This window comes from Denticeps clupeoides, chromosome 3 (assembly GCF_900700375.1).
Source record: "Denticeps clupeoides chromosome 3, fDenClu1.1, whole genome shotgun sequence".
Classification (NCBI taxonomy): Eukaryota; Metazoa; Chordata; class Actinopteri; order Clupeiformes; family Denticipitidae; genus Denticeps; species Denticeps clupeoides.
Window position 1 is genome coordinate 23,974,756 of NC_041709.1, and position 26,807 is coordinate 24,001,562.

Here is a 26,807-nt window from a genome sequence, read left to right on the forward strand (position 1 = left end):
CGACAACCACAATCCATGACACTGAAATTTTTTTATTTTGAACATTATTCCCACACAAACATTGAAATTAAACTTGGACGTTTACAAAATTGCATTTAAAATGATTTGTTATTAAACAAATGCTTATGCCAGATACAAAACTGTACAAAATGGCAATTCATGGTAATTAAAAAAAAAAAAAAAACTGTACCAAGTGTACGTTTTAAAAGGCCAATGTTGATATAAGTGTACGAAATTCCCTGTATTTGCCTCAGTGTAACAGGATAAATTTCTCCCTGCTGCAGCGCCAGGAGCGAAACGACTAGATATTCCTCATCCTCTGCAATTAAGGCTGTCAACAAGACCAGCACATGCCAACGTCCTAATCCCGAGGCTGGGATATATGTAACGATTCTTTCATGTGGCACGTCCTATTTGAACTTGCTTCCCAGTTTCCAGACAAGAAAGTGTTCATAATTACCCAACCAAGTAAAAGTGAAAATATATGTACTGAATTGTAAATCAAGGCGTTCTGCGTACCTTAAAACTCTAGAACCACAAAGACCCAGGTTACACCACGAACCGAAAAGTGGCCTGAGCTGTAAAAAGTAACAAAAAGTATTTGTACATTGCACTTTCAGGAACACCTCCATAACGTTAGTACAGTAACTGTATGAAAAAAGTTAGTCCTGAGACAAAAATGGGTATCAGTTCAGGGGCAAAATGTGACAAAAGCTTTTGAAAGACATCATTTCAAGGCCTCTGCTTGTAGTCATGTCACCTCTGCCACAGTGCAGCATTTTTTGACTGGTTTTATTAAGGCTACTGTTATTGCACAACGTGGTCGATGTCGTAGCGCTCGCAGAACTTGCTGGTTAATGGCAGGCAGGTGAGGTGCTCCAGCCAGTACCAGTTGATGGGGTAGAAGTAGAACCAGACGATGAGCGAGGAGAACAGGCCCGTGTAGGCCAGCAGTGAGATGAGGATGAGCACCCGCTTGCGGTACTTGTCAAAAGTGCCGAAAGTGACATATGGGAGGAAGGCGAAGGAGAGCAGCAGGCCGCTGAGGAAGCCGAAGATGTGGGCGATGTTGTCGATCCAGGGCAGCAGACCGCACAGGAAGAGGAAGAGCACAATGCCCAGCAGCTTCAGGAAGGCCTTCCTCGGATTCTCTAGCATCTGCCAGCCCTGGAAGAGCTCCACAAACAGGCAGGCCAGCAGGCCAAACTGGGATCCCGCTGGGCCCACCTGTACCAAGGAAGATAAACATCTGTGATTTATAGTGCAATAAAATAACCTATACTGGTTATCTTTCCGTTCACAGATTACGTTTTTAGTTTGTGACTAGGCTTAAATCCCGGAACGCCATAATTTTTCATCAATTAATGTTTTTTCCATGGTTTGCCCTTGTCCCGTAAGAGTCAATTAATCTTGGTGTTATATTCCATCCCTCACCTCCCTTGATGAGTCTCTTCACCATCAGATGAAAGATAACCTACCTATGCTCTGCAGACCATATTACACCAATACCAGCAGCACTGTGCCCCCAGCATCCTAAAGTTCTACATTATTGGCCAATTCCTCCACGATCTTCCCCACATTGTTTATCCACAAGCCTTCGTCATTCATTGCTTTCTTCTTTCTAATATATAAAATTAAAAGTAAATAAATGACACCCAGCACAGTTTGCTAATGAGATGATCACGCCACCCAAGTGGCTGCGTGCTAGAGGCCTAGAGACCTTGTTCGAAGCCGAGATACGAGCTACACGAATGACTGTCCCTGCAAGCGCCCTGATTAGACTGACGTCATGTCGATGACCGGTCACCTGCGGCAGATGGCTAATCTGTGGACACAACCTTGCGAGGCACCAGAAGAGGCATCACACACACCACACAGCCAGCATGACTCTTCAATGTGGCTTTCAGAAGAATTCAAATAATGACTGAATTAGATTCGATTAAATTGCTTTGAATCGCGATTTAATCACTTTTTAAAAAATGTTTCTGTTAAAAATACCAAAGTTTGTTTTGTGGATCAGAGACCAAACTCAGAAGCCATTATAGTGTCCATTATGAGGTCATTGGTTAAGTACAAAGCAAGCAAACAGATGATGTGACATTCATTTTTTTTTTCAAATATTAGACATTGTCAGATATACTTTAGGACCACTAGTAAAAAAAAATCTTTTGAAATAAAATAGGGTTTGCAATTGTGACATCTCTTGGCCTCTTCTTTTGGTCGCAAGGCAGAACTGTAAATTCTAGCATTGCGTGACTTCTAAGTGATGATGACTGCTTCCAACCACAGTGTCATAAGATGACGTTTGAAGTATGAATGGCATTGTGAGAGAGAGAGACAAGTGGAGGCTTTTTTTTTTTTTTTTTGGAATGGCACTGGCAGTTCTCCTCTGTCCAAATGTGTAGCTACACCGTAAATAACTACTCCAGTTTTGGCGAAACCTCATCCCGCCTGATTTGTTTGCGGGACCTGTGTAACAGCCTCCATCCCACAGAGCAGAGGCACCAGGGGGCAGAAAAGAAAGAACAGGATTGGTTCATGTTAACTGACGCAAGCTGCAACTTTTCATTTAGTCATTATTGTTTCGGCACAGCATTGTTTCATTATCATCTCGTGTATCGACTTTATATCAACTACTTCTATTTATCCAGGAACTATTTTGCGATAATTATCTTTATAGCTTAGAATAAATAAGTAAAACTTAATACATAAATAAAGAAATACTTCTACTGCCCTAATAAAAAGCAATAATCATGGTTCCTCCTCCTGCCATAGGCTGTTGGGAAATGGCAAAATTCGTTTTTTTTATTCAGATCTGACTGATTTGTGTGGGTCAAAATTCAATAACTGACTGGTTTATAACGAACCAAAAAGGGGGAAAAAAGTAAGAAAAGACTAGATTTGAAATAACAGTTCATCAACCTCTAGTGTGACTACCTTCAAAAAAATTAAGCAGCCACGCTCCTGCAGGCTCGTCTAATTGGATAATCATCCCGTATTCACAGCAGTTGCTAAGTGGCTTGAGGATGACTGCAGTGCTGTTTTAAGGGCTATATTTGTCATGTGAATTGGTTTATGATGCTTTCTGTTGGCTGCATGGGGCTCTTCTCACACTGTGATGGCAACACACGTCAAGACGGCAGTGAGCAATGTGGGCCACGCTCTACATTTCTTAGGTGTATGCAAAAAGTTCTCTTTTTAATTGCACGTTTTGCCAACGCAGCTAGTTCAATTAACAAATTTAATTCTGTTCACAAAAGAAACATTGACCGCTTTGTATCATTTATGGTTCATTTCTGTAATACATTATGCCAAATAAATTCATATATTGTAAAAACTGTGCATTTCAACTGATAATTATGCAAGAAAACATCATGATCTCCATTACAATACAATGTATTGTATACAATGTATACAATGTATTGGAGCATGGATCTGGAGAAAATAGGCTGCAGTTGCAGGTACCAATTCGGTAATCCTTCCTCTCAGACAACCAAGATCTTGTCAAAATGTCATGGTTTTGGAGGCTACAAAGGCTACAAAACGAACACCAACAGCATGAGTTTAGATGCCCTTGTGTCCTTCTCACGTCTCACATTATCAATATGACTTATCTTGAAACTGAAACATACATACATATCCACTTTTATGCCTGACGCTCACCATCCTGCTAAACTTAGTTCCTATAGTGGTCAAATATAGCCGGATACCTCAGCACACCCGTTCCGCTTTCTGATATTATTAATATATACTGAAAGAGGATTGTTCTTTCCATCAGCACATCTGACTGAAGATAAAGGGTGGAATTGGTGGGGGGATTATTTATGTCAGTTGATCATCAGTTTTAAAACTACCTGTAATTGAATCTTTTCTAGACATGAAGAATTCTTATTTAGGGACACTTTGAGAATAACATGTGCCCTGATGAGTGGTCAACATGGGGGAAATATGACTTTCAGCCCATAGTAATTATCTGCTACTGAAAAAAGAAATCAACAATAACTAATAAATAAAACACATATTAGGTGCATTATGTATTATAGCCCTGATCTGACAAAAGACTTTTAACTACATGATGCTCCCTATTTGAACACTCTTGTGGTTAGTGAAGTGTCACAATCATTTTCAGACCCTAAGTTTCAAAATCAAAACAGATTCTGTAATATATTGTTTCTTGTATGTATTGGAGGGCATTGTATCCTGAGTCGTATGAGCTTACAAAGGCTTTTAAAGTGCAGTGTGCTTTCAAAGCCAGTTGGTGTCATTCTTATGGAGGCTTATGGCACATCCTAAGAGACCTTTCGCACAATCAACAGCCAGTTAAGGCTGTCAAGAGGTTACCAGAAGCAAGTGGGGGAAATGTTTACCCTCCAGACAGGGTCACTCATATCCCATAATCCCCAAAGCTCCTCCAGTAACCAGTGTTAAGCGCTTTACCTCACAGTCCATGGAATGGGCAGACTTTCACCCCTCCTCTACCATTTGTTTTTACCCTCTTCGTATTTGTCACATCTGCTTTCCCGTAAGACTACTTTCAATCCACCCTGACAGGATGGGTTTAATTTGTCAGACCCTATTATTAATGAACAGACTTCTGGGCACCTCACTGGAAACAAAGTTAAAATTCCCAAAACAAACTAATGAAGAAAAACATCCAGTTAACACTAATCATTCCCCCCAGGCTGTAGTAGAATTTGTAACTGTGCTCTAGTTGGGGCTATAATAGTATTTGTAACTTTGCTCTATATATAACAGCAGTAGTATTTGTAACTGTGCTCTAGTTGGAACTGTAATAGTATTTGTAACTTTGCTCTTGTTGTATTGTGCTTCAGGTGTCATTGAGGCTGTAGCAGTATTTTAACGGTGCTTTAATACTGTAGCAGTATTTTTAACTGTGCTACAGCTCATTATGGTTATGGTTTGATTCTCCCCCCTTATGTAGTCTTCATAGTTGCGCTCGCACCTCAGCTCTGTAGGGTAAGAAGAGGGCACTGGCCAGGTTGCCGGTGACACCACTCAGGATGTAGATGATGGAGATGCGCAGCCAGCCTGCAAGTTTCTCTAGGTCCCTCAGGATGGTCATCTGGAATACCACAGACACGAGACAGTGCAGGAGCCTGCAAAACCACAGAACATCAAATCTCCATATATCTCCATGATATAAAGCCCAAACCATCAAGGTTCCGTTGAGGTGCCCTTGATCAAAACTCCATCCCCACACACTCCTCCCTGGGCGCCTGTCATGGCTGCCCACTGATTGTTAAAAGCAGAGGACGATTGCGCTGTGTCACTGTGCGCTGTGATGTGTCCCACAATGACAGCAAACAAAAAAAAACAATTACTTTCACTAAGGTTATACACCGGGGTGGGCAAACGTTTTAGCTCATTTGACAGACAGGCCGGGTAAGCACGTAAGTAACTCGCTCTGGATAAGGGCATCTGCCAAATGCCTTAAATGTAAATGTAATCGCCAAAGTCTACAGTCTGTTTTAACTCCGTATCTCCACACCATCTTTCTTCCACTAATCGAAACAATTTACTTCCAACCACTCATTTACCGCGCTCTCTCTGTGCCTAAAGCGCCACCTGGTGGATCACCAAGCATTACAGGACAAGGCCAAATGAAAGAAGTCATAAGTATGATTTGATTTGGACAATTCTCCACAAATTTTCTGTGGATCGAATTAAAAAACCCAACGGGCCTGAATGTGGCCATAGTTTGCCAACCCCTGTTCTAGACAGACGCACTGCACTTCCATAAGTCTTTGCACAATTGTCAACAATCTTCTACATTTCATAGAAAAATAACTTAAATTTTAAAATTGAACTAGATCAGTATTGACAATTTAAATTTTGAGCATAACAAAAAAAAAGTATGTATGTATTTTGGTCACAACATTTTAAACTTTTCTATAAGCTTCCAAACCTTGCACGATATCCTCTAACCAGATATTATTACTTGTTTTTGTAGATCCAATATTTACAGAATCTTTTCCAGTTGATTTTAAACTCAGTTTTTTGGAGGACACTACAAGCTACCAGGTGGCTACAGATGAAAAGAAAATGATGCTTGCTTGACAACTAATTTAAAAAAAAATGTCAAATGAATTATAAGGTTGAATAAAATCGAGATTTTTTTTTCATACAATGAGTGTGGTTAGCAGAAACAAACCCTGCATGAAGCAACAAGGAGAGCCACAGCCTGTAAACCTGGTCAGGAACATCAGGGTTTAAGAAGGGCAGCAGGCCACACACGTCATCCATACAATGTACCTGGCCAAGACATGAGATCATCAACACCCACTTGTGCATGGGAAACATTTACCAGTTCAATCATTAGACTGCTTTAATTAAATAATCAACATGGCCTGTAAATATAGAGCTCACCTGGGAACAGAGTGTTGCCTCCTCGTGAAAGTAGCCGTGCATGAAAGTGCAGTACTCTCGTGTAGTGATCTCACACCTGGCGAGCAAACGTAGAGAACCTTACCATCAGCGGAAGAATGGACTATTAAAGAGTCATGGAGAGTCGCAGCGACGCTGTGTACGCTTTTACTCCACAGTGAATAATACTTGATTCAATTCTTGACTGTGCAAACACCCAGTTAGTGAGTGTTACGAGTGTATAGGGGGTGTTCTTCAGTCTCGCTTGTTCTCATTAAAATCAGTCATACACTCTGTCCTTCCCAAATTCGAACTATGTCAAGCAACATGTTTGGATATTTTTATACCTGGTATTGCTCATTTACCTGAGATTTTGTTCATCTCAATAAATAATAATAAAAAAATTTACATTAGCATTTATTCCTGGGATTTCATTTTAGTGTCGCGGTACTCAGCCCTGTTGAAGGTTTTAACCCATAGGTGATGTTAATAATGGGAGAATGCATGTTTACCTGCCCTTCGTCCCGAAGCAGCAGGGTCTTCCTTTCAGCTTACAGTCCATGTGACGCAGGCCGGTGATGTTCAACTGTCCCCGGACTGTACAGATCTGAAACCAGAGCACGAATCAAACACAGTCACCAATTCACTCAAGGTGTCACAGCTCCCTAAACTCAAAAGTTCAACACGTGTTTGGTCTTAAACAGGATGTTTTGTAGCAGTGATCTTGCTACTTTTGTTCTTCGCTCGAAGCTTTTGAACACAAAATGCACCGTTCAAATAGACACACTGCATTCCTGCATTCACAATAATAGCGATTTACAATAATAATATTTATATATATATAAAAAAAAAAACTCGCTTGTGGTAAACCCCTGCCACCTACTGACTTTGCCTTTTCCAGCTGACGTCCGATTGGCTGAAGATAGGTTTGGAGAGCTGTAGGCATGTGTAAAGGAGCCACACAGTTGACTGACACAACATCAGATTGCTGCTTGCACCCCCCCCCCCCTAAATTATTTACATAATGCTGATGTAAGAAAGAAGTTTACAGTTACGTCGACACACCATTATTAATCTGCCTCCTTGTTAGTTGCCGCTAACACTACAGAATTAATTCATCAACTTATTATAAAAATACGGAAGCCAATTCATTTAAAAGAATTAACTAATTAAACTAATCAGTTAAAAGCATTGTTGAGCAGCATCATTATTATTTATGTACACTAGTTCTATATCATGTAATGAAGAGTCAGAAGCTCTTCAGCAACTTACTGGCCACCGTGTGATGTTATCAGGCCAGATGTGCGGTTTTGTCGATGCAGGTTCGTCACAAATCCTGTCCCCAAAATGTGCAAGAAAACAAGAAGCTGCAGTTACAAATGCAAAGAGCAATTTATGTTTTATAAAAAACACGCATTCAAAAAACAAAAAAACACCTTGGATCCTGGTGACAGACTGAACCAGAAGACCTGTTATTGTCCATATGCTCTTTAGACCATTTGATGAAGGTGCCCAGAGTTTCCTATAAATAAGAATGGCATAAAATACTGTATTTAGATGTTAATTTAAACTTCTCTTCCTGATTAAGGCATGTTTGTGTGTGTGTGTGTGTGTGTGTGTGTGTGTGTGTGTGTGTACCGAACAGTCTTCCCGGAGGGTCTGGAGGCAGCCAGAGTTGTCGTTCTGGACGCAGCAGCCAGACCCCTCCTCCAGCTCTCTGGCTTTCTGGATTAGCCTCACAATCTGGGTGTCCTGCCTCATGCAGGGGGCAAACTTTGCCCCCAAGTGGATGAGATCCTCCTGAGAGAGCAGAAACAGAACATTGATAATTATCAATAAGTATGAAAAAGATTAAAAGAAATTCTACACACGAGTGTGGCGAGTGTTGAGTGAACTTGACTGTACAGTCTGCATGGTTTTACCTGTTTCTTCCTAGTGCAATGGAAAGGCTAAATAGAGGCTAAAAAGGAAATGTGGGAGTTCAAATTGAGTATCTTTTGATTGATATAAACAATGTATATAAATATTTTTTATTTGAGTTATGTGCATTATTCCCTCTACCCTGATTTTTACATAATTAACAGCTACAAAATTACAGCCATTTCTTGTGCTATTTCTTAGTGCTAAGTACTTCTCATGATGTTACTACCATATGTGGCATCTTTGCATTTTTAATATGATTAAATAAGATAAGATAAACCTTTATTACAATATAGTTACAACTGAGCAAACACCGTCCCCACACACTGCTCCGCAGCACCTTTTATGGCTCCCCATTTCTCACAAAAGGGTGATGCAGGATTAACTCTTAGTGTCTCCTGGGGGACTGTCCCTGTAACTTCTGATTGTAAGTTGCTGTGGTGAAGGAGGCTGATAAATGTTGTAAATGCAAATCCAAATGACTTGATCCATTTTTCCGTGAAACAGCTTTCTTAACAGGATTCATTTAGGACATTAAGTTACTGGAACACTCCAATGTGGACTCATGGATTAATTTCAAAAATACACATCACGTACACAACACTGACACCAAACTCCGCCTCTAAGCCTTAACCATCACTTACAGAACCTGGGCCAATCCAGAAGTTATCCTGCTGGACATACTTCACACTCTCATACACTCCTTTGTTCCTCAAGACCTATGAAAGTCCAAGTGAGAAAGCAGACCTGTTAGACACTGAAACAAGACCAGGAGAAAAGTGATGTTCCAGAGAGAATTTACACGTGAGGTGTAATTGTAACTGAGGGGTTAGCAGATGTCAGGGCAACTGTTGCCAAGGAGGCTCACCAGCTCAGTGGTGGAGTGCTGGGCAAAGCCAACAGGAGCAAAGCCATAGGTGCAGATGGCGAGCAGGGTGATGACAATGTGGACAAATGTGATCCAATATGTGAAGTAAGGCCTGCAAAGAAAAATTGTTAGCTATATTTAAACTGAAAAAAGACAACAACTGTGTGCATGTCTATTTATGACAGGGTACAATATTTGCATATATTTTAAGAGATCCATGCTAGAAATATAAATAATTTCATTCCCCATAATGCACATCTCTCTATTTATTCTTGTTGTTCCCATTCCAGGACTCCCATTATGTCACATGTGCTACTGACTACATAAATTACATTATTGTAAAATATGATTAGATATGTTTTAAAAATAATCAAGTTAATCAATCTTAAATATTTTATGTACCTTTGCCCAAACGTCACTAGAATGTTTAATAATTGGATTATCTTGCTCCTTTTCCCTTGAATGTTGAGATATCAGACATACAGAGGGTAGAAAATAAACAAATAAATGAAAGAGGTGTACTTTAAATGTTCCAAACAAATAAAGCTCTCTCTCTCCAATCCAGCAGAGAGACACAGACATTCTTATAATGAACTTACTTCAACAGCATTGCTGACAGAGGCTATTAAAATATTCATATTACGTTTACTCCCCTCTCGAATCTCCGCGTATAATTCAGATTGATGTGGCTAAATTTGACCTGCTGCTCGCTTTGATAACGACAACTTTAAAGCTCTTCTTGTAAACGGTTCCACAACTTTTGCTTTTCCCCGTTCATCTGGTTGATCTCCAAAATATTTCCGGACAGAGCTCTTGATTTGAACATTTTCTAGCAAGCTTGCTTTCGCCCGCTGCCAGGTAGTCGGGGGAGGGGCTGCCCACTGCAATGCCTGTTGTAGTCTGCCGGAGATTTCCGTGATCCGGCAGATGAAAAACTGGAATTTAAGTATCGACACCAGTGCTAATTTGTATCGAAATTGATACAAAATATTGATATTGATTAGTATAGATTTTTTTGACAACATTAGTTCAGACTCACCGGTGGCTATGAAAGTCGTCCAGCTGCTTCTGTACCTGGCTGCTGATGCTGCGCCGGTAGTGGCGGTTCAGCCATTTGCCCACCACGCCCATGCCATACTGCCGCTTGTGCTTGTCGAAGGCAAAGTGCTTCACCTGTGAGGCAATGCGTCGCCCTCTCCTCTGGAGGGGCCTTTCGGGCTGAGGAGGGACTTTGCTGACATCCTTACTATACAGAGAAGGAGAGAAGTGAATAAAAAAAAAATGTAGAGAAAGAATCTGTTTATCAGTCGCTCGTTGCATTTATAATTGATGATCAAAAATGAAAAAAATGACTTTTGTGAATTAGATATAAAAAACAATCAATCAAAAGTCTTGTTTTCATGTTTTTAATTTTAGTCTCGAATCAAAACAACGAAAAAGAAAAAACGAATCACAGGATCAAATTTGGTTTTAATATTTAATTGATCGGGTATATATGACCCGGAAGTTTTTTTTCTTGCTAGTTGCAGTTTTAGCATATTTATTGCTGGCTGTACACTGTAACATTTTAGAGCCACAAGCAAAGCAAACCTTTTTAAGGTAATTTTTTTTATGAGGAAAAAAATAAATAAATAAAGCATGATACACAGATCAGAAATGGAGGATTTTTTCCTTCTTTTTACTCACAGGCTCTGGTAGGGAGCCCCCTCTTGAAATGGCATCTCTCCAGGGGTCCAGGTGGCAGAGAGAGGAGGAGACTCAAATACATCGTCCGCCATGGAGCTCAGCTCATCATGAACATCTCCCTGTCCAAGGGAAGGTAATGAGAGTTATGATCGTGTCAAGAGAGAAATCGAGGAATCAATCTGACTTTCCATAACACTACCACCACTTGGCTTCAGGTATCATCCAATAACTAAATAATAACAGGTATCATAATAAAATGAAAAGACAGAGCCCCCCGCTAGGCCAGGGGTGGATGCATTTTTCACTAATATATAATCGCAATGATTTCCCAACCTGATTATTTGCAGTTTCAATGCAAATTAATGACGCACCACTAGATGGAGCCAGAAGAGCAAGATAACAGTACTAGACATTTTATTTCACCCCCTTGTGGTCTCAAAAAGACTAAATAGATAGCATGTAATCAAATTGATCAAACTTTAATACACTGGTGCTTCAAAAACGTATGGATGAGGAGGAAGACAATACCTTGCTGAAGAAGACAGAATCTGAGGTATCACCATCTACTGTATCGTCCTCCAACCAGCTGTGCCGGGCGAAGCTGCGGCGGGCAAAATTGCGTCCAACATGCGACCCTTGCAGTCCTGGGCGCCCCTATTCCACACCAGCATTACAGTTTATGGGTAAACCACCTGCAATCGGTGGCCAATAAATTATAATAGAGGAGTTAAAAGTCCTGACCTTCAGCAGGTTGGATGCTGCCCGTATGCTCATACGAGCCACCGACTCCCTCTTGCGCCTCGGGAGGCGGGTGTAGCCGGACCGCTGGCTCGAGAACGAGCAGACTGAGGTGATGCCAGGGGTGTGTGGGGGGTGGGCCATGTGTGGGGTCCGTGGGCGCTCTGAGTCGCTGGGCTGGCGAAATGCTCTGCCTCTTGCCAGGGGGTCCACTATCTGGAGAGGATAAGAAAGTTGGTCAGGTGTACCCGTTACGTTTCAGAATGGCACGAACGCATCAAATGCTGAATAATATTTCAGTATGTTCAGATTTAAAACTAAATTTTCCACCATAATGATGGTATTCCTTGTTTGTAGTGGACAGCTTTAGGGTGAAATACTGCCCCCTAGTGGGTGGAGTTTTTAACATGACAAAATCATTGCGTCCGGCATCAAGGCTTCAGAGATTAATGATGTAACACAGCATTTCGAAGAAAAGCTTCTGACAAAAGCTTCTCTGTCTATGGAAACTCACAAACTGCAAAGAGGAGCTAGAAGTGAACTAGGTAGCTGGAACCAGGTGGGATCAAAGCATGAAACAAATTAGGTGCCCAGCCACATAAACAGCATGCAGAAATTAAAGAAAGGGTGTGTATGAAACTGTTTCACAATCACTTCGCTTCATATTTCAAAAGAAAAATTGCAGCATCCTTTGCCATAGTTTGTAAGACTGCTTTACAATTTCAGTACCTTTGGCATCCTGGTGGCAGCCGGTGAGTCCAGCTGCTCCACACTAGAGGGGTCATGCTCACGGTACTGAGCCTTCAGTTTGCCATATCGCTGGCTGCAGTGTCGGAGACTCTTCCGCTGCCACAGCTGCTGCTTGGTCTCGCAGTCACTGCCCACACCAAACCACTGTGCCGTGCCTCTGCGAAAAAAAGAAAAACCAAACGATTACACTTTACAAATTACATTTTAAAAACTAAAGCATCTGCTCTCGCGGCTCACAGTGCACCACAGTTTTTGGGGCAGACTGCCGGGTCCACGACCAAAAGCTCCAACAGCTGGACCATGGAGCAATGGGAAAAATGGAACAGTGCAATAAAAAGTAAGATTTTGAAAATATAAAAGAGGTAGCATGTGTGTTTGTCAGTGTCCCTGAGTGTTAGGGTGTCTGCATAGTCTTTTGCCGGATGGTAAGGGAGTGAAGAATGCATGTGAGGGGTGTGTAGAGACATGTGGAGTGCTTTGGTCAGCCTTCTACTGGGAAACTTTGGGTCTTTGGCAACCCTAATAGATATATACACTATAGATATATACACTAGATGACGCATTAAGCCTCTCAGCATGTGTCAATACCGCCACCGAATTTGGACGGGCTTCCAAACTCATTCAGTCATGCTTCTCTGACAGTACGAGCGTAAATGCCGGACTTTTGTACCACATACGCCTAAAATAATGGGAGAACGAAGAATCAATGCATACCATTTCGTAAATTAGATTTTATTTTATCATCTGTGTTGGACAAATAACGTTATTCATGTTCCCTCCCTCCCTCACCACACAGGAAAGGCACAGCTTCTGTACTGACACCTCTATATACTGTCTAGTTAGTTCATTGTCTATAGTTCTTGACAAATCTATACAAAATGGCTCCTGCCCTGTATACATATGGACCTGCCCTGTCTATCCGGGGAGCAGTGTGTGGAGACGGTGCTTTGCTCAGTGGCACCTCAGTGGTACCTTTGTGGAGCGGGATTCAAACCAGCAACCTAATGATTGCGGTGCCACTTCCTTTACTGCTAGGCCACCACTGCCCCACCACTGGCTATAATCATGCAGCCCTACATAACATACCGCCAGAAGTCTAGGTGCAGATCTCTTTCCTCAATGACGGTGTGGTGTGGTCGAGTGTTGGGTCACCTGTGGATGCTAACCTGCGGATGCTTTGGGAGAGAGAGGTTTGTCTTCGGAACGCCGCTCTCCTGTCCTGTGCCAAATTGCTGCTGTCAGGCGGTGGTTCACCAGTGGGCTGAAGACGAAAAGCAATGAGACAGTTATGCACAATTCTGAACATGAAGTGTGTTTAAGGGACCAAGTGGATCCAATGGAGCAAGGAGAATGTTTCGGTCTTTAAATAACCTTCTGAAGAAATCATTATTCATATGAGGCAATTAAAGCCAGAATGTGCAAAAGTGAATACGTCTATGACCAGGTTCCACTGCAGGTAAAAAGATGACGTTTGGTTGACTGGTGGTATGAAAGCCAGGCTGGACTACCTCCCGACACAATCCAGCGTCATCGTCCTCAGCAGGAGGAATGGCGATCGTCAGGCTGGGCGGCTTCTTGCTTTTCAGGCGACTGTCCTGTCGGTCACCATTGCTGTTGTGGTGCTCTTCATCTCTGGACGACATTCTGACCTAGGAGTGAGAAGGGCGGAACATGAGAAGAGGGAGTATTCACTGAAACTGCAGCACTGAAGGAGGGAAGTAAGTTGACATAACAAGAGGGAAGAAGCATCTTGCAAAATCACCACATCCTGTCACATTTGGTCAGAAACTAATCCAACTAAAATACTGACCTGGTGCTGTCAAGGCCGACAAATTCCGTAATCGGAAGGTTGCCAGTTCGAATCCCTAGTGCCAAGGTGCCACTGAGCAAAGCACCGTCCCCACACACTGCTCCCCGGGCGCCGTTCATGGCTGCCCACTGCTCACCAAGGGTGATGGTTAAAAGCAGAGGACACATTTTACTGTGGGTGCTGGGTGCTGTGCTGAGTCACACGTGAAATGTGATTCGTTGTCACTTCAGGAGAAGGAACATGCAACATGACAATCATGAGAGAGACGATCTCAACATGGAGAAACCAGATGTATGGTAAAAGTATGGTGATATATTGTTGATTATGTTGCTCAGATTTTGTTTTTCTCTACGTGTTACACTAACTGTAAAGGTCAAAATCCAAGCTGAACGTAATACCAGGCCAAGGAGAAAGTGTCAAGTCTATGTCAACTCAACACATTTATTTTAGTGTTGCTGATCGATATCGGGGCAACGACCAAGCCACATGAGCCCACACAATCATATAAAGAGCACAGATAATGGATTTCTTTCACAAATTATGTCACAAGAAGGTTCAAACGTGGTCCTAGCCACAGACCATCCACATTCAAAGATATTGTTACAAAATACAACCTAGCATGATCCAGACTGTTCGAATTCCAAACAGTCTGGATCATCAAAACAGGATGGCCTTTGTAGATCTCGCTATTCCACACAAGTCTTCGTTTCCAACCATGAATTAAGAACCGTAATAAAGGTGCCCAGTTAAGTTCAAAACCGGCCACTTACCGACTTGTGGACTAAGACGAACGCAGGGCAAGAATACAAACAGAAAAAAAAAAACAGCAGCGGAGGACTTGCTGGTGTCCAGGAGTCACTACTTTGTCCTCCAAATGTGCCCGAGGAGATTTAGGGAGAAGAACCTTCCTGTAAGGTCTCCTCTGACCGCGACAGCCATTACGCTGAGCAGCATGTCACTGTGGTTCTCGAGTCTGGGGCGGTCGAAGTCGCTGGAGATCAATAAAGATCCTCACTCTCGGTTTACCGAGGTGAAGGCAGCCGGGAGGAGGAGTGGAGGAAACCCGACACGTGTGAAGAGAGTGGGCCTCTGCTCCTATGGGAGGCTGGAGGACTCTGCCCCACTCGCGCCTAATAAAGCAACAGCAGCTTCTCGACGCCCTTCATAGACCAGGATGAAAGGTTGATGCGATTACCAGAACTCAGGTTCTCTCAAGGATGCTCGCTCTTCTGACTGAATCAAACACGGATTTCTTTTCACAGACCAAGCCTCATACCAATGCTTGTACTTCAGGCACAGAAAATATTCAAGCTGAAAAAATCTGGAAAACGTCCACAATAACGGCCACCAATCAGAAGCACATTTACGCTCTTATTGAGAGGACTTTAAATAAGTAACTCCCGTAGCCTAAAGTGTCCGCATATATGGGCACCAATCAGAAGCACATTTACGCTCTTATTGAGAGGACTTTAAATAAGTAACTCCCGTAGCCTAAAGTGTCCGCATATATGGGCACCAAATACAGTAGACATAACCAGGGGATAACACATGGATTACTGCTTGGCATGTTTCATTACATCAGAATCACGTTTATTGGCAAAGTAAGTTGGAATTTGATTCCAATCCAATTCCAATGTCTCTCAAGCAACACAAAACAACAAAGTATAAAGGACAAAAGATGAGATGCACAAACATGTTCACATATCAAGCAGTATTGCAGTAATGAGTAATGCAAGTGAATATTGAGCAGGTTACTGACAAAGAAATATCAAACATAAGAGCTGTAAAAAAGATGCAAGCACTGTATGTAGGGCTGCACGATTTGGGGGAAAAGACATATTGCAATTATTGAGATCAATAATGCGATATGATAAAGGACACTTGCTTCTATATATATATATATATGAAAAGTCGCACACAAATTACTAAGAGTGAAATGTTTAATTTCAAAGTGAAACATACAAACTACTTATAACAACGTGAAATGCCCAGTGCTTTCAAAATACAATATTCTACAAATATAAAATAATCACAAAAAATATTAAATAATCAAAAAAACTGTTTACATTACTGTCGAACGACAAACCCTGGTTAGGCTAAACATTATAAAATCCTTGGCCATTATAAAATCCTGTATTATAGTTCGTATGTTTAACCAAAACGTTGTTTGGAGGCTGACTTGAAACACAGGGATGCATAGCTTTGCTAGCTTAGCTAAGGTTAAGATTTGTAAACTGAGGTGAATTTCTGTAGGAAACCTTCAAATTTTGAGAAAAGTTAACTAAACAGCTAAGAACAGTCTAAATAGTTAATGCCTACGTTTAGCCAAAACGTTGTTTGGAGGCTGACTTGAACACAGGAAGGCATAGCTTCGCTATCTTAGCCTAGCTTAACTAAGGTTAAGACTTATAAAACGGGATTTTATAATGGCCAAATATGTTCAAAACAATTGTCCAGCCTTACCTATGAAAAGTAATCCCCAGGGATCTGGTTTGGAGCGTACAGCGGTTTGTACAGCCCATGTCTCCATAGACATGTATATGCTTCACGCCACAGCAGAGCTTATCACAATATGGCGGCGACGTTGACGTACGATGCAGCTCGTCATGCGACGTTTACCCAGTCACGAATCTGAGGTCTCCATTGAACCGAATCGAAAGACATGTGACCAAACATGTCACATCCGACTGAAATGAGACTTCAGTCAGCTCGCAAACTTTGAGAGAATGAGAGAATGGATCGGATATGTTGCCGATCCAATCCATGTACTAATCATTAAATCGCATCTTTTTGTAATCGCACAGACTGACATCGCGATTACGATTGCGATTAGATTAATCGTGCAGCACTAACTGTATGTAAACTCATCTGATGTTACCTGGCATGAGAGAGGCATGGCACATTAGAGGTTACAAGAATGAACAGTTTCCAATTTATTAACACCAGTAGATTATTATTGCATCCCAGAAAAAAAATTGGTTATCCATGCATCGATTAAGATGGTGGTGGTGTGGTGTGGTGTGCCCATTTCAGAAAGTGTCACATGTTCTACTGGAAACAGAAAACTGTTTTAATTGGATTATCCGGTGTCGTCGGGGGAGTTTCCACACAGTGGGTGTAAAGGATGATCAGGGATTTTCACCCTTAAAATCCACTACAGTAAAAGCACACTAAAGGGACAAATAAATTCAGTAAAGATGAAGTAACCACAAAGCAGATGGTACTAAGTTAAGACCACTGAGGAACTCTCCAAATAACAGGTTATATTTATGGACAGGTAATAGAATAACCTCTAGAGAGGTTACTTCTTTAGGTTAGATTCGAGCAGTGTGTGGAGATGGTGCTTTGCCACTAGACCATGACTACCCCACCACTACTCATGTAAATATAGACAATGAGTGGTCAAGCCCTGCTGTCACTCACACCACACTCACACATGAGTGTGTATTGGCAAGGATCTCACGATATGATATGTATCAAAATAGAGCTTAATATTTTTGTGATATATACATATTGCAATATTCTGCAATTCATTGAAAATGTAAAAACAGAGCTGATATACAAGATGCTGTGTATGATCAATGCTGATAATATTGCATTAAAAACAAAACAACATAACTCAATATTGAATTTTGAACTAAATTTGTATACAAATTTCAATATTTGATGTCCCTGTATCAATACAATTTCACTAACACCCTTACTCACACACACGACCAACAAAGAGAGGAGAGAGAGAAGCTAAGCAAAGACTATTGGTGTAAAAGGAAGGTAAAACATTAGTCGTGACAATGTCTACGACTGATCGGGGGTCTTCTGCCCTTCCTCAGCTCCTTCATCTGCGCCGCCGCCGGCGGTGGTAGTAGCCTAGCGGGTAACACACTCGCCTATGAACCAGAAGACCCAGGTTCGAATCCCACTTACTACCATTGTGTCCCTGAGAAAGACACTTAACCCTAAGTTGCTCCAGGGAGACTGTCCCTGTAACTGCTGATTGTAAGTCGCTCTGGATAAGGGCATCTGATAAATGCTGTAAATGTAAATTTAATGATATAAGAAAAGGGACTTTCAGGAAAAGGGGTTCAGGTTAATTTATTATGTACAGAGTCTTCCACCTTGTCTTCTTCCCATAATTCCCCCCGTGATCCTGTGCCTTGCGCATCTCATGAGTCCCTACGTCACTCAGTCATTACATCCTATATGATGAACTTGCAAAACAGTACATATATCCATAATGCAAAGGCCAGTTACACCACAGAAAATGTTCTACTAATTCTACTCTCTTGTTGTGGTGAATTAATAAGAACAGTCTGGCTGTGTTTTTGTGTCCTGTCTCTTTTAGGTTGACTTCATGGGAGGAGTTGAAGCCTTCCAGCTCCACCTACCATCTGCCATTGGTCACCTCCACCTATATAAAGAGACTTCAGATGGTGTTCGGGAGGTCCCCAGGGTCTGCTAGGCCCTTACGCTTTCGGGAGGTCCCCAGGGTCCACGGAGATCTGCATGGAGCTCTGTTGGGGATCTCATTCGTGTGTCTTGTTGCTTTGAGTGATAGATCCCTTTGTTGTTAGCCTGTTAGCTGTTAGCCTGTTATGTGCCCTTTTTGTTGACTTGTGCGCGTTTTCAGATATTCCTGTTGTTATCCCATCCCTTCCTTTAGGCTGTTTTGATGTTTATTAGCTGTCCTGAGTCCGCTGTTTATTGTACCTGTTAGCTCACTGTGAATAAAAGCACTGTTTGTATGCTTTGTTTGCTGGTGAGTGTGTAAAAGTGGACAGGTGGAATCATTTCTTCATTACCAGATACACTCGACCCACTACAGTTTGCGTATCGTCCCAACCGGTCCACAGATGATGCCATATCACATCTCCTCCATACTGCACTCACCCACCTGGACACTCGGAAGGGAAATTATGTTAAAATGCTTTTCATTGACTACAGTTCAGCATTTAACATAATAATCCCTTCCACACTCACCACCAAGCTGGAGCACCTGGGACTCAGCTCATGTCTCTGTCAGTGGATCTCCAACTTCCTAACCGGGAGACCACAGGCAATAAGGATGGGCGGACATGTCTCAACCTCCATCACCCTCAGCACTGGAGCCCCCCAGGGCTGTGTTTTGAGCCCCCTGCTGTACTCCCTGTACACCCATGACTGTATAGCCACTACTAGCTCCACCACCATCATCAAGTTTGCTGACGACACTGTCATGGTGGGCCTGATCTCCGACAATGACGAGACGGCCTACCTGGAGGAGGTTGGAAATCTGGTGAACTGGTGCCAGAGGAACAATCTCCACCTGAACGTCAGCAAGACAAAGGAGTTAATAGTGGACTTCAGTACAAAGCAGGAGAGGACCTACCAGACCCCTGTCATCAACAGGAGCCCAGTGGAGAGAGTGGACAGCTTCCGTTACCTCGGTGTTTACATCACGCAGGACCTGTCATGGTCCTGTCACATCAACACCGTGGTGAAAAAGGCCCGGCAGCGTCTCTACCACCTCAGACGCCTGAGAGACTTCAGACTGCCCTCCAAGGTGCTCAGGAACTTCTACTCCTGCACCATAGAGAGCATCCTGACGGGAAATATCTCAACCTGGTTCGGGAACAGCACCACGAATCATCCGTACCAAGCTCCCTGACCTTCAATCTATCTACAGCAAACGGTGCTGCACCAGGGCCAGGAAGATAGTGAAGGACCTCACCCACCCCAAAAATGGACTCTTCTCTCTGCTGCAATCAGGGAAGCGCTTTCGCTCCCTGAAGTCCAACACAGAGAGAATGAGGAGGAGCTTCTTCCCGCAGGCTGTCCAAGCTCTCAACAACAGTACATAGAACTCATGCACTTTCACCTCCAATCACTCCGGACTCTTTTGCACAAAATCACTTTGCACAAAAACAGTTTGCACAAAATGACTCTGCACTTTTTACCTTACTGCTCTTTTATTTTATGGCTCTTTTTCTCTTTTCTTTAAACATTGTAAAAAAAACTGCAACTCATTTGCACACCTTCACCTACCAGTTACACATATTTTATGTTAAAGACGTAAAAGTGTAATATTTGGTTATGTTTGCAATATTTGCATATTGGTTCATTGTTTACTTGCAACATTTGCAATACTGTGGTCTGTAGCAGTTAAAATTTGAATTTGAATTTAAATCCTCCTCTCCACACCCTTGTTGCGTTTCTAAGACCCCTAGACCTAGGAACGTGACAATGTTAATATCACAAACCATTCCCATTTTATTAAGCTGTTTCCATATAAATGGCCCACCCTGTATAATAGCCGGGTTAATAGTGTTCTGTAACAGCATCAGTTAATGTTGTAATAGGATCTTAACTGAGCTTCCACATTGCTTATTCTTACATAAAACACTAATAGGGATAAATTAACTAATGACATCGTGGAGTCTCTTGCTGCTAATTTGACACTTACCAAACTCTAATGTAATGAAAAAGTATTAGTATCTATTAGTATCTATTAATTAGATGTTTTTTTGTTTTAAAGCTCTCCACTCTGCAGCTGGTTCTTGGACTTCCTAACAGACAGGCCCCAGTCTGTGTCTATAGGACATAACACCTACCAGATCCTCAGACTGAGCACAGGTTCCACACAGGGATGCTGCTCAGCCCACTGCTGTTCACTGCTGACACATGACTGTGCTGCACTGTACAGTCCAAACCACATCATCAATTTCACAGATGACACAACAGCAGTGGGGCATCACCAACAATGATGAGTCTGCTTAGTGAGAGGAGATAAAACATCTGGTGGGTTGGTGCCGGAGCAACAACCTGACTCTTAAATGTCACCAAGACCAAAGAGGTGGTTGCCCACTTCAGGAGGAAACCGACTGTCCCCACCCCAATGCACGATGGATGGATCTGCTGTTGAGATCGTCAACAGCGTGAAGTTCCTGGGTGTGCATGACAAGAAGGCCAACCTCCCTCCTCCCATCCTCCTGTCTGTCTGGTACGAAAACTGCACTGTCGCTGAGCATCACCATCAGGGTTCCACTTCCAGCCATCTCTCATGTCTATAAGAAACTTGCAACATTGTGAAGGAATCTCACCACCCCTCAAATGCCCTGTTCTCCCTCCTACCCTCTGGCAGACGGTTCCGCAGCATCAGAACTATAACTGCCAGGCGCTGCAAGAGCTTCTTCCCCCAAGCAGTCAGAGCTCTCAACGCACCGCCATCAAAAAAAAAAAAAAACTAAACAATACACTTCTGATAGTTCACTCTAAATCTGCTCATTTTGCACATGTTTGTCCTGTCGTGTGTTTCTTGTTTGAAATACTTGAACCAGTCCACTGCACAAATGCACAGCCACTTTGAAGAGTCTTTTTATGATGTCCTTGTTTAGTATACAGTTATATAGTTTCTATAGTCTGAATAGGTATTTAAGTTTTACTTTACATTTGATGGTGGGCATGTTTGCAGTGCAGTGAGCACAGAAGCGACAACCAATTATCTTTTCTCTATTACAACTTAATTACATGTGCTTAACCCACAGTAACACATTCACGTTTTTATTGGCTGCCGCAAGGGTTTTTCCGTAACAGCGGATTATTAGAAAAGGCCATCAGTAAGCCGGGGACAGTCTGCCACATTCGCCTTGGAAGGGTGATAACAGCCCCACAATCTCTGTTGTTTTGGCCAAAATCAAGGAGACAGCTAACCATCTTACAGAGAGAATGTTTGTTCCAGGGAGACTCCTCTTTGTAAAGATTTTCTTCCATACACTTTTTTTAAAAGACCTCATCACCTGACACCCGAACCTTGGTGTTTCAATGGAAAATTGAAAATTGGCATCACAAACAAATATTGTATCAAGGAATGGACGGAGAAAGAAAAAAATTAATCACAACATCTGCAGTGGATTAACGTTTCAAGGTAACCCTGACGACACAGTGGACCAAAGACAAAAGAAAGAGAGGTGGAGGTAAGCTTCTGGTTTTAAATGCTGGAGGTCAAGTGGCCAGCCGTAATATCCCTCCACTTTGGGGCCAATCTGAAAGCAGCTGAAATAAGTTGGCGGGGAAGAATTAAAGGTTCCATGACATGAATTTTCTTCTTTTATATCAGTCTTATATTGGTCCCCTAATACTGTATCTGAAGTCTCATTCCGAAAGTGCAGAATTACAGGCACTTTTAGCCAGTCACACAATGAGATTTCCCCAGGATGCGGCATTTTGGTATCTGTAGCTTTAAATGATAATGAAGAGCAGAGAGGCGGGACGAGGAGGAGAGTGGCCTATAGAGGTTGAGGAAACATTCACGGAATAGTCACAGAGGGGTCAGACCCACACTTCAACTCGGCCACACATTCCAAAGGAGTCTTTCCCACACTTGTGTCTGTAAGACTTGGGGCAGTGGCAGCCTAGCGGCCCTGTAGTCAGAATGTTGCCAGTTCAAATCCCAATCCGCTAAGGTGCCACTGAGCTGCCCACTGTTCACCAAGGGCAATGGTTACAAGCAGAGGACACATTTTGTTGTGTCACGTGTGCTGTGCTGCAGTGTTTCCCTCCTTTCACTTTCTTAATTTTTATACCAAGCTTTAGTCTTAAGAATCAAATCACATTTAATCCTGAACATAAATAAAATCACATTTTATTTTTGCAAATTATTTGATTAGTTACAATGTATTTGACTGACATCTCTAGGAAAAAACATTACCACACAAATCACCTAAGTGTGTGAGATTACTGAATAGTCCCTAATGCAACAGCATCGCCAAATAAAAAAAAAACACCCAAACTAGACAATTACAGTAAAGTAAGAAAGCACAGTGAAAAAGACACTAAGCAGCTCCAGTCTGTTCTATTCTCATGTTCCAAATGGACGATGGGAGGACAGGCTGAGCAGAACTGGTGTCTAGGACCACTGCTGGCGAACAGGAGGACGTCTGTCCACACACAAGTATGCTTTCACACCAACTGTCGCCCAGCACCGTGGCTGTGAAGACAGACCCAAAAAAAAAAAAAAAAACAACTCTGAATGTCATGGTTTTCAAGGCTGCATCCTCAAAGCCAAAAACAGATAAAATACAGCGGGGGCAGGTTTCAATTCCTGCCACTACAAGTCAGACACTTTTTTAACTAGATTTGTGGCTAAAGTTAAACCCTGATGACCTGAAGTGGTTAACAGTGCCGGCGGAGCACCAGAACATCTAGAACATCTACACTGTTACAGCGCAAAGGTGAAGCATGCTAATATTATGACAGAAACTGTCCTTGACCTCTTTCATCTAATCCATTCTTGTGAAGAGTCTGTGACTGCCCAGAAAGGGGCGTACATACACTTACCGTGATTTCAGATACGCGGCCAACCCAACTCCTCCTTTTATGTTTTTTTGACAGTCAGCTACCCTGTAAACTGTGCAATAATGCAATTATTCCACAGTTTACCCATGAACATTTATTATATCTGTGGATCTCAATCATTTTGGACAATACAAGCCAAGAATTTATATTGCTCATAAAACCTAGTGCTCATGTCTGATGATTTAAGTTCTCCAATTTCATCCAAACTTAATAAGTATGCACTGTTAACAATACCAACACTGGCATAAAATGTACTGACACGTGTACTGGCTCATGCAAGTTTTCATATTTATAGTAAAACTACGTGTATGCACAGAGCATGCCACATTCAGCCTGAAAGTGGCCAGGGAACCAGCCCAGGGAGGCGGTGAGTAGAATTCGGTACAGCTGCGAGTTGCCAGGCGGAGAGACGCAGCTGTAAACAATTAGATGGCATCGTTTAAAACAGGCATAGTCACGACCAGCTAAAAAAAGACTGCCAGGGTCCTCGAGTAGAGACGGTGGTGAACGAAAACAGCTAAGATCGTGATTATGTACTGCTAAGCGACGAAAGAATTGTGATACAGTTGTTGGTTTGGGGCTCACCTCGAGCAAGAGGGCGAACACACTGCAGCAGAGCAAAGTGTGGCGTATCGTGCTAACTACAGATCGTGGGGGTAAGGGATTGTTTATATTGTATTCTTTGTGTGGTTTTTTATTTTAAAAGGTTTTCTTAAGTGTATGGGAACTAACTTATCCTTTTTTGATAGTTGCTGTAAAGTTGCTGGGTTGTCAGCTGTTTTTATGGATAACTATATTTTACTATGTTCTAGACTTTATCGGTTAATCCTTTTTAAGTGTTTTCATTTTATTGGTTATTTATTCCAATATTTTAAATTTAGTTATTTCAAGTACCTGGCTGAAGCACCAGTAATCCATAACAGAGGACTATAAGGAAGGTTTGGTTGTCACCAGATTGTACTATTTAATTGCATGTTTCCACACAAAACACTAACAGATTATGTTCCAATGAATGATTTTATTTTGATTGTCTTATTGTGTGTTTTTATACTTACATTTTACCAGTGAGTGTACACCCAACTTCTCTTTTGCAACTAAACTGAACCCGTAGCTAACCATAGGCCTACAGAGCTGAACCTAAAGGCACAGTTGCTACATACAAATACAGGAAACCGAAATCACGTAACTACTTAACATTAAATGTCCTATTATATTTTAGCACTCATCACTAGTTTCATATAATTCGTATAAACTTAACATTAACAGTTTGTAGAAAAGCATCTGGGGGAAAATATGCTCAAGGAATTCAAAATGCTTATGTGAATTGGTACTTTTCCATTTTATTTATTTATTTTCTGCTTTTAAAAAAAAAAAAGTAAAACAAATTCCATCCTCCTCCAAAAATACACGCCCAGACATGTCATAGTCCTTGAGGAGCATGCCTGGCTGTGGATTTTTTTCTAACACATACAATAATTACAAGAATAAAATGCTTGACAAACTATATAAAAGAAAAAGGGAACTGCAGTCTTTCCACAGCACCAGTCTGACTGACACCAAGGCATTTTTATCAGCAGATTATACTGTGAAATTTCACACTTCTGTTGCTCATATGAGAGCGAGATAGAACACTGGCTGCCTTTTTGTCTCAAGGACAGCTGCATTGTTCATAATACTCAAGAGCATTTCTCTGTAGATAACAAGCCAGAAAGGAGAGAAGAATCCCCTAAAGTCATGCGTGACCCTGTTGGATTGGCCTATGCTGGAGCAGTGCAGCATGGTGCTTGCTATGGTGAGATAATGCAAGATAACAGTTTAGCAACTAAGAATTCAGATGACCTACAACATGTCATCTTCAATCATCATCACCAACAGGACATTCCATAAACAAGCGTTCATTTATTGTATTTTTAATCCTCTGCTTGCAGGGTCTAACAACAGTTTTGTGGTAAATTCCAGAGGGGCAGGTGTTAGGATGCTGTTCACATACATACATATGAAAATAAGTATAATTCATTCATTCATTAAAAAATAGCTTTGATAAGAGTTTGAGCTACCAGAAGTTAAAATTCATTTAGTGAATTGTTAAAGAGCAGGTAGCCATAGTTCACCACCCTAACTGGATTATTTAATATATAGCAACATAATCTGATTTCATAAAGAAACTAAATAAAATTTTAAATGCCACCTACCAGAATGTCAAAACTAGCCGTGCAATAATGATCTCATACATGCGTATGATACATACACATGTACAATGGAAAGATGAGTATAATCTCATCTGCCAATGCAACCTCCTTCAAGTCATTGATTAGACAACTAACGCCAATCATGTGAGGCCAGACTGAAAACCCAGCGTAGACGATCGAAGAAACCGTAACATTTCAGGTCCCAAAATAAACCAGGTGACCCGCGACGCGCGACGGCGGAAGCTTTTGGACCCGTCGGCCTTCCATACGAGGCTCCGCCGGCCAGGCCGGCCCTGCAGCCGCGACAACGTGGTCGGCAGACGAACGAGTTCGAATGTGTGTCAGCAGGTCACCCCACCCTTCTCCAAAAAACACAGTCCTAATCCCGATCACGGACTCTCGTGGCCAATTTCACATTTGTAGTCGAGTGGACGACTTTAAAAGCCCCGACGCAGCGGGGACGCGTTCGCGGAATAAACGCCGCGGCTCCGCTGTTCGAGCGCGCACCGGACGGGCGGAACGGCGCCCGGTTCTCCGTGAGAACGAAGGCGGCCGCCTCACCTGGTGGGGGAGCGGCTGGTCCTCGGCGACGAGCTCCTGCAGTTCCGTTCTGCTCCGCCGCCACTTCCCTTCTCTTGGCCGCGGGAAAATGGGAGGGACATTCCAGCTTCTGCCCCAAAAAAGCGCGCAAGGGCCCGCGGCGCCACGGGGGTTGTTCTCCGGAACGGAACACCTTTCGGTCCCTCAAGCGAAGCGCGGAGACGCAGCGCTCCGCATAAACAGCCGTTTAATATCATCCCTCTCCTATTAAAAAAAAAAAAAAAAAAAAAAAAGAAAGTCTAAAAAAAGTTCCACCGGCTGCGGCCGCGGGCCGATACTGAACCCTGCTGGTTACAGGTGGCTCTTCCACACGGAAGGCGTCAGGACAGAATAACGTAAGAGTATTCACGCAATTAGCATAATTCCGTAACATATCACAACGTGGACGAGTTATGCGTGGTTCCCAGAATGCATTGCGTGCCCGGCTTTAGTTAGGGGCGCTAGTTGTAGAGTTACCCACCGTCTTGAAGAAGACATGTGGCCTTAAATGGGCTTTGGGGGAAACTGGGTGTTGGGTTTGAATGGTTATTAT

At 42.4% G+C, this 26,807-nt stretch overlaps 1 protein-coding gene across 1 annotated transcript; it reads right to left on the reverse strand.

The window, feature by feature from the left end:
* Positions 1-12: 12 nt before the first annotated feature.
* LOC114786258 (inactive rhomboid protein 2-like) lies at positions 13-26,490 on the reverse strand. The gene is made up of 18 exons (XM_028973225.1): positions 26,237-26,490; positions 13,855-13,995; positions 13,513-13,607; positions 12,326-12,503; positions 11,600-11,812; positions 11,387-11,512; positions 10,859-10,977; positions 10,212-10,418; positions 9,173-9,284; positions 8,949-9,023; positions 8,023-8,184; positions 7,821-7,906; positions 7,657-7,720; positions 6,897-6,991; positions 6,388-6,463; positions 6,173-6,273; positions 4,964-5,117; positions 13-1,227 (listed from the first exon to the last, which is right to left on the reverse strand). The coding sequence occupies exons 2-18, from the start codon at positions 13,987-13,989 to the stop codon at positions 808-810; spliced, it is 2,418 nt and encodes an 805-aa protein (XP_028829058.1). The 5' UTR covers positions 13,990-13,995; positions 26,237-26,490; the 3' UTR covers positions 13-807.
* Between the last annotated feature and the right edge of the window lie 317 nt (positions 26,491-26,807).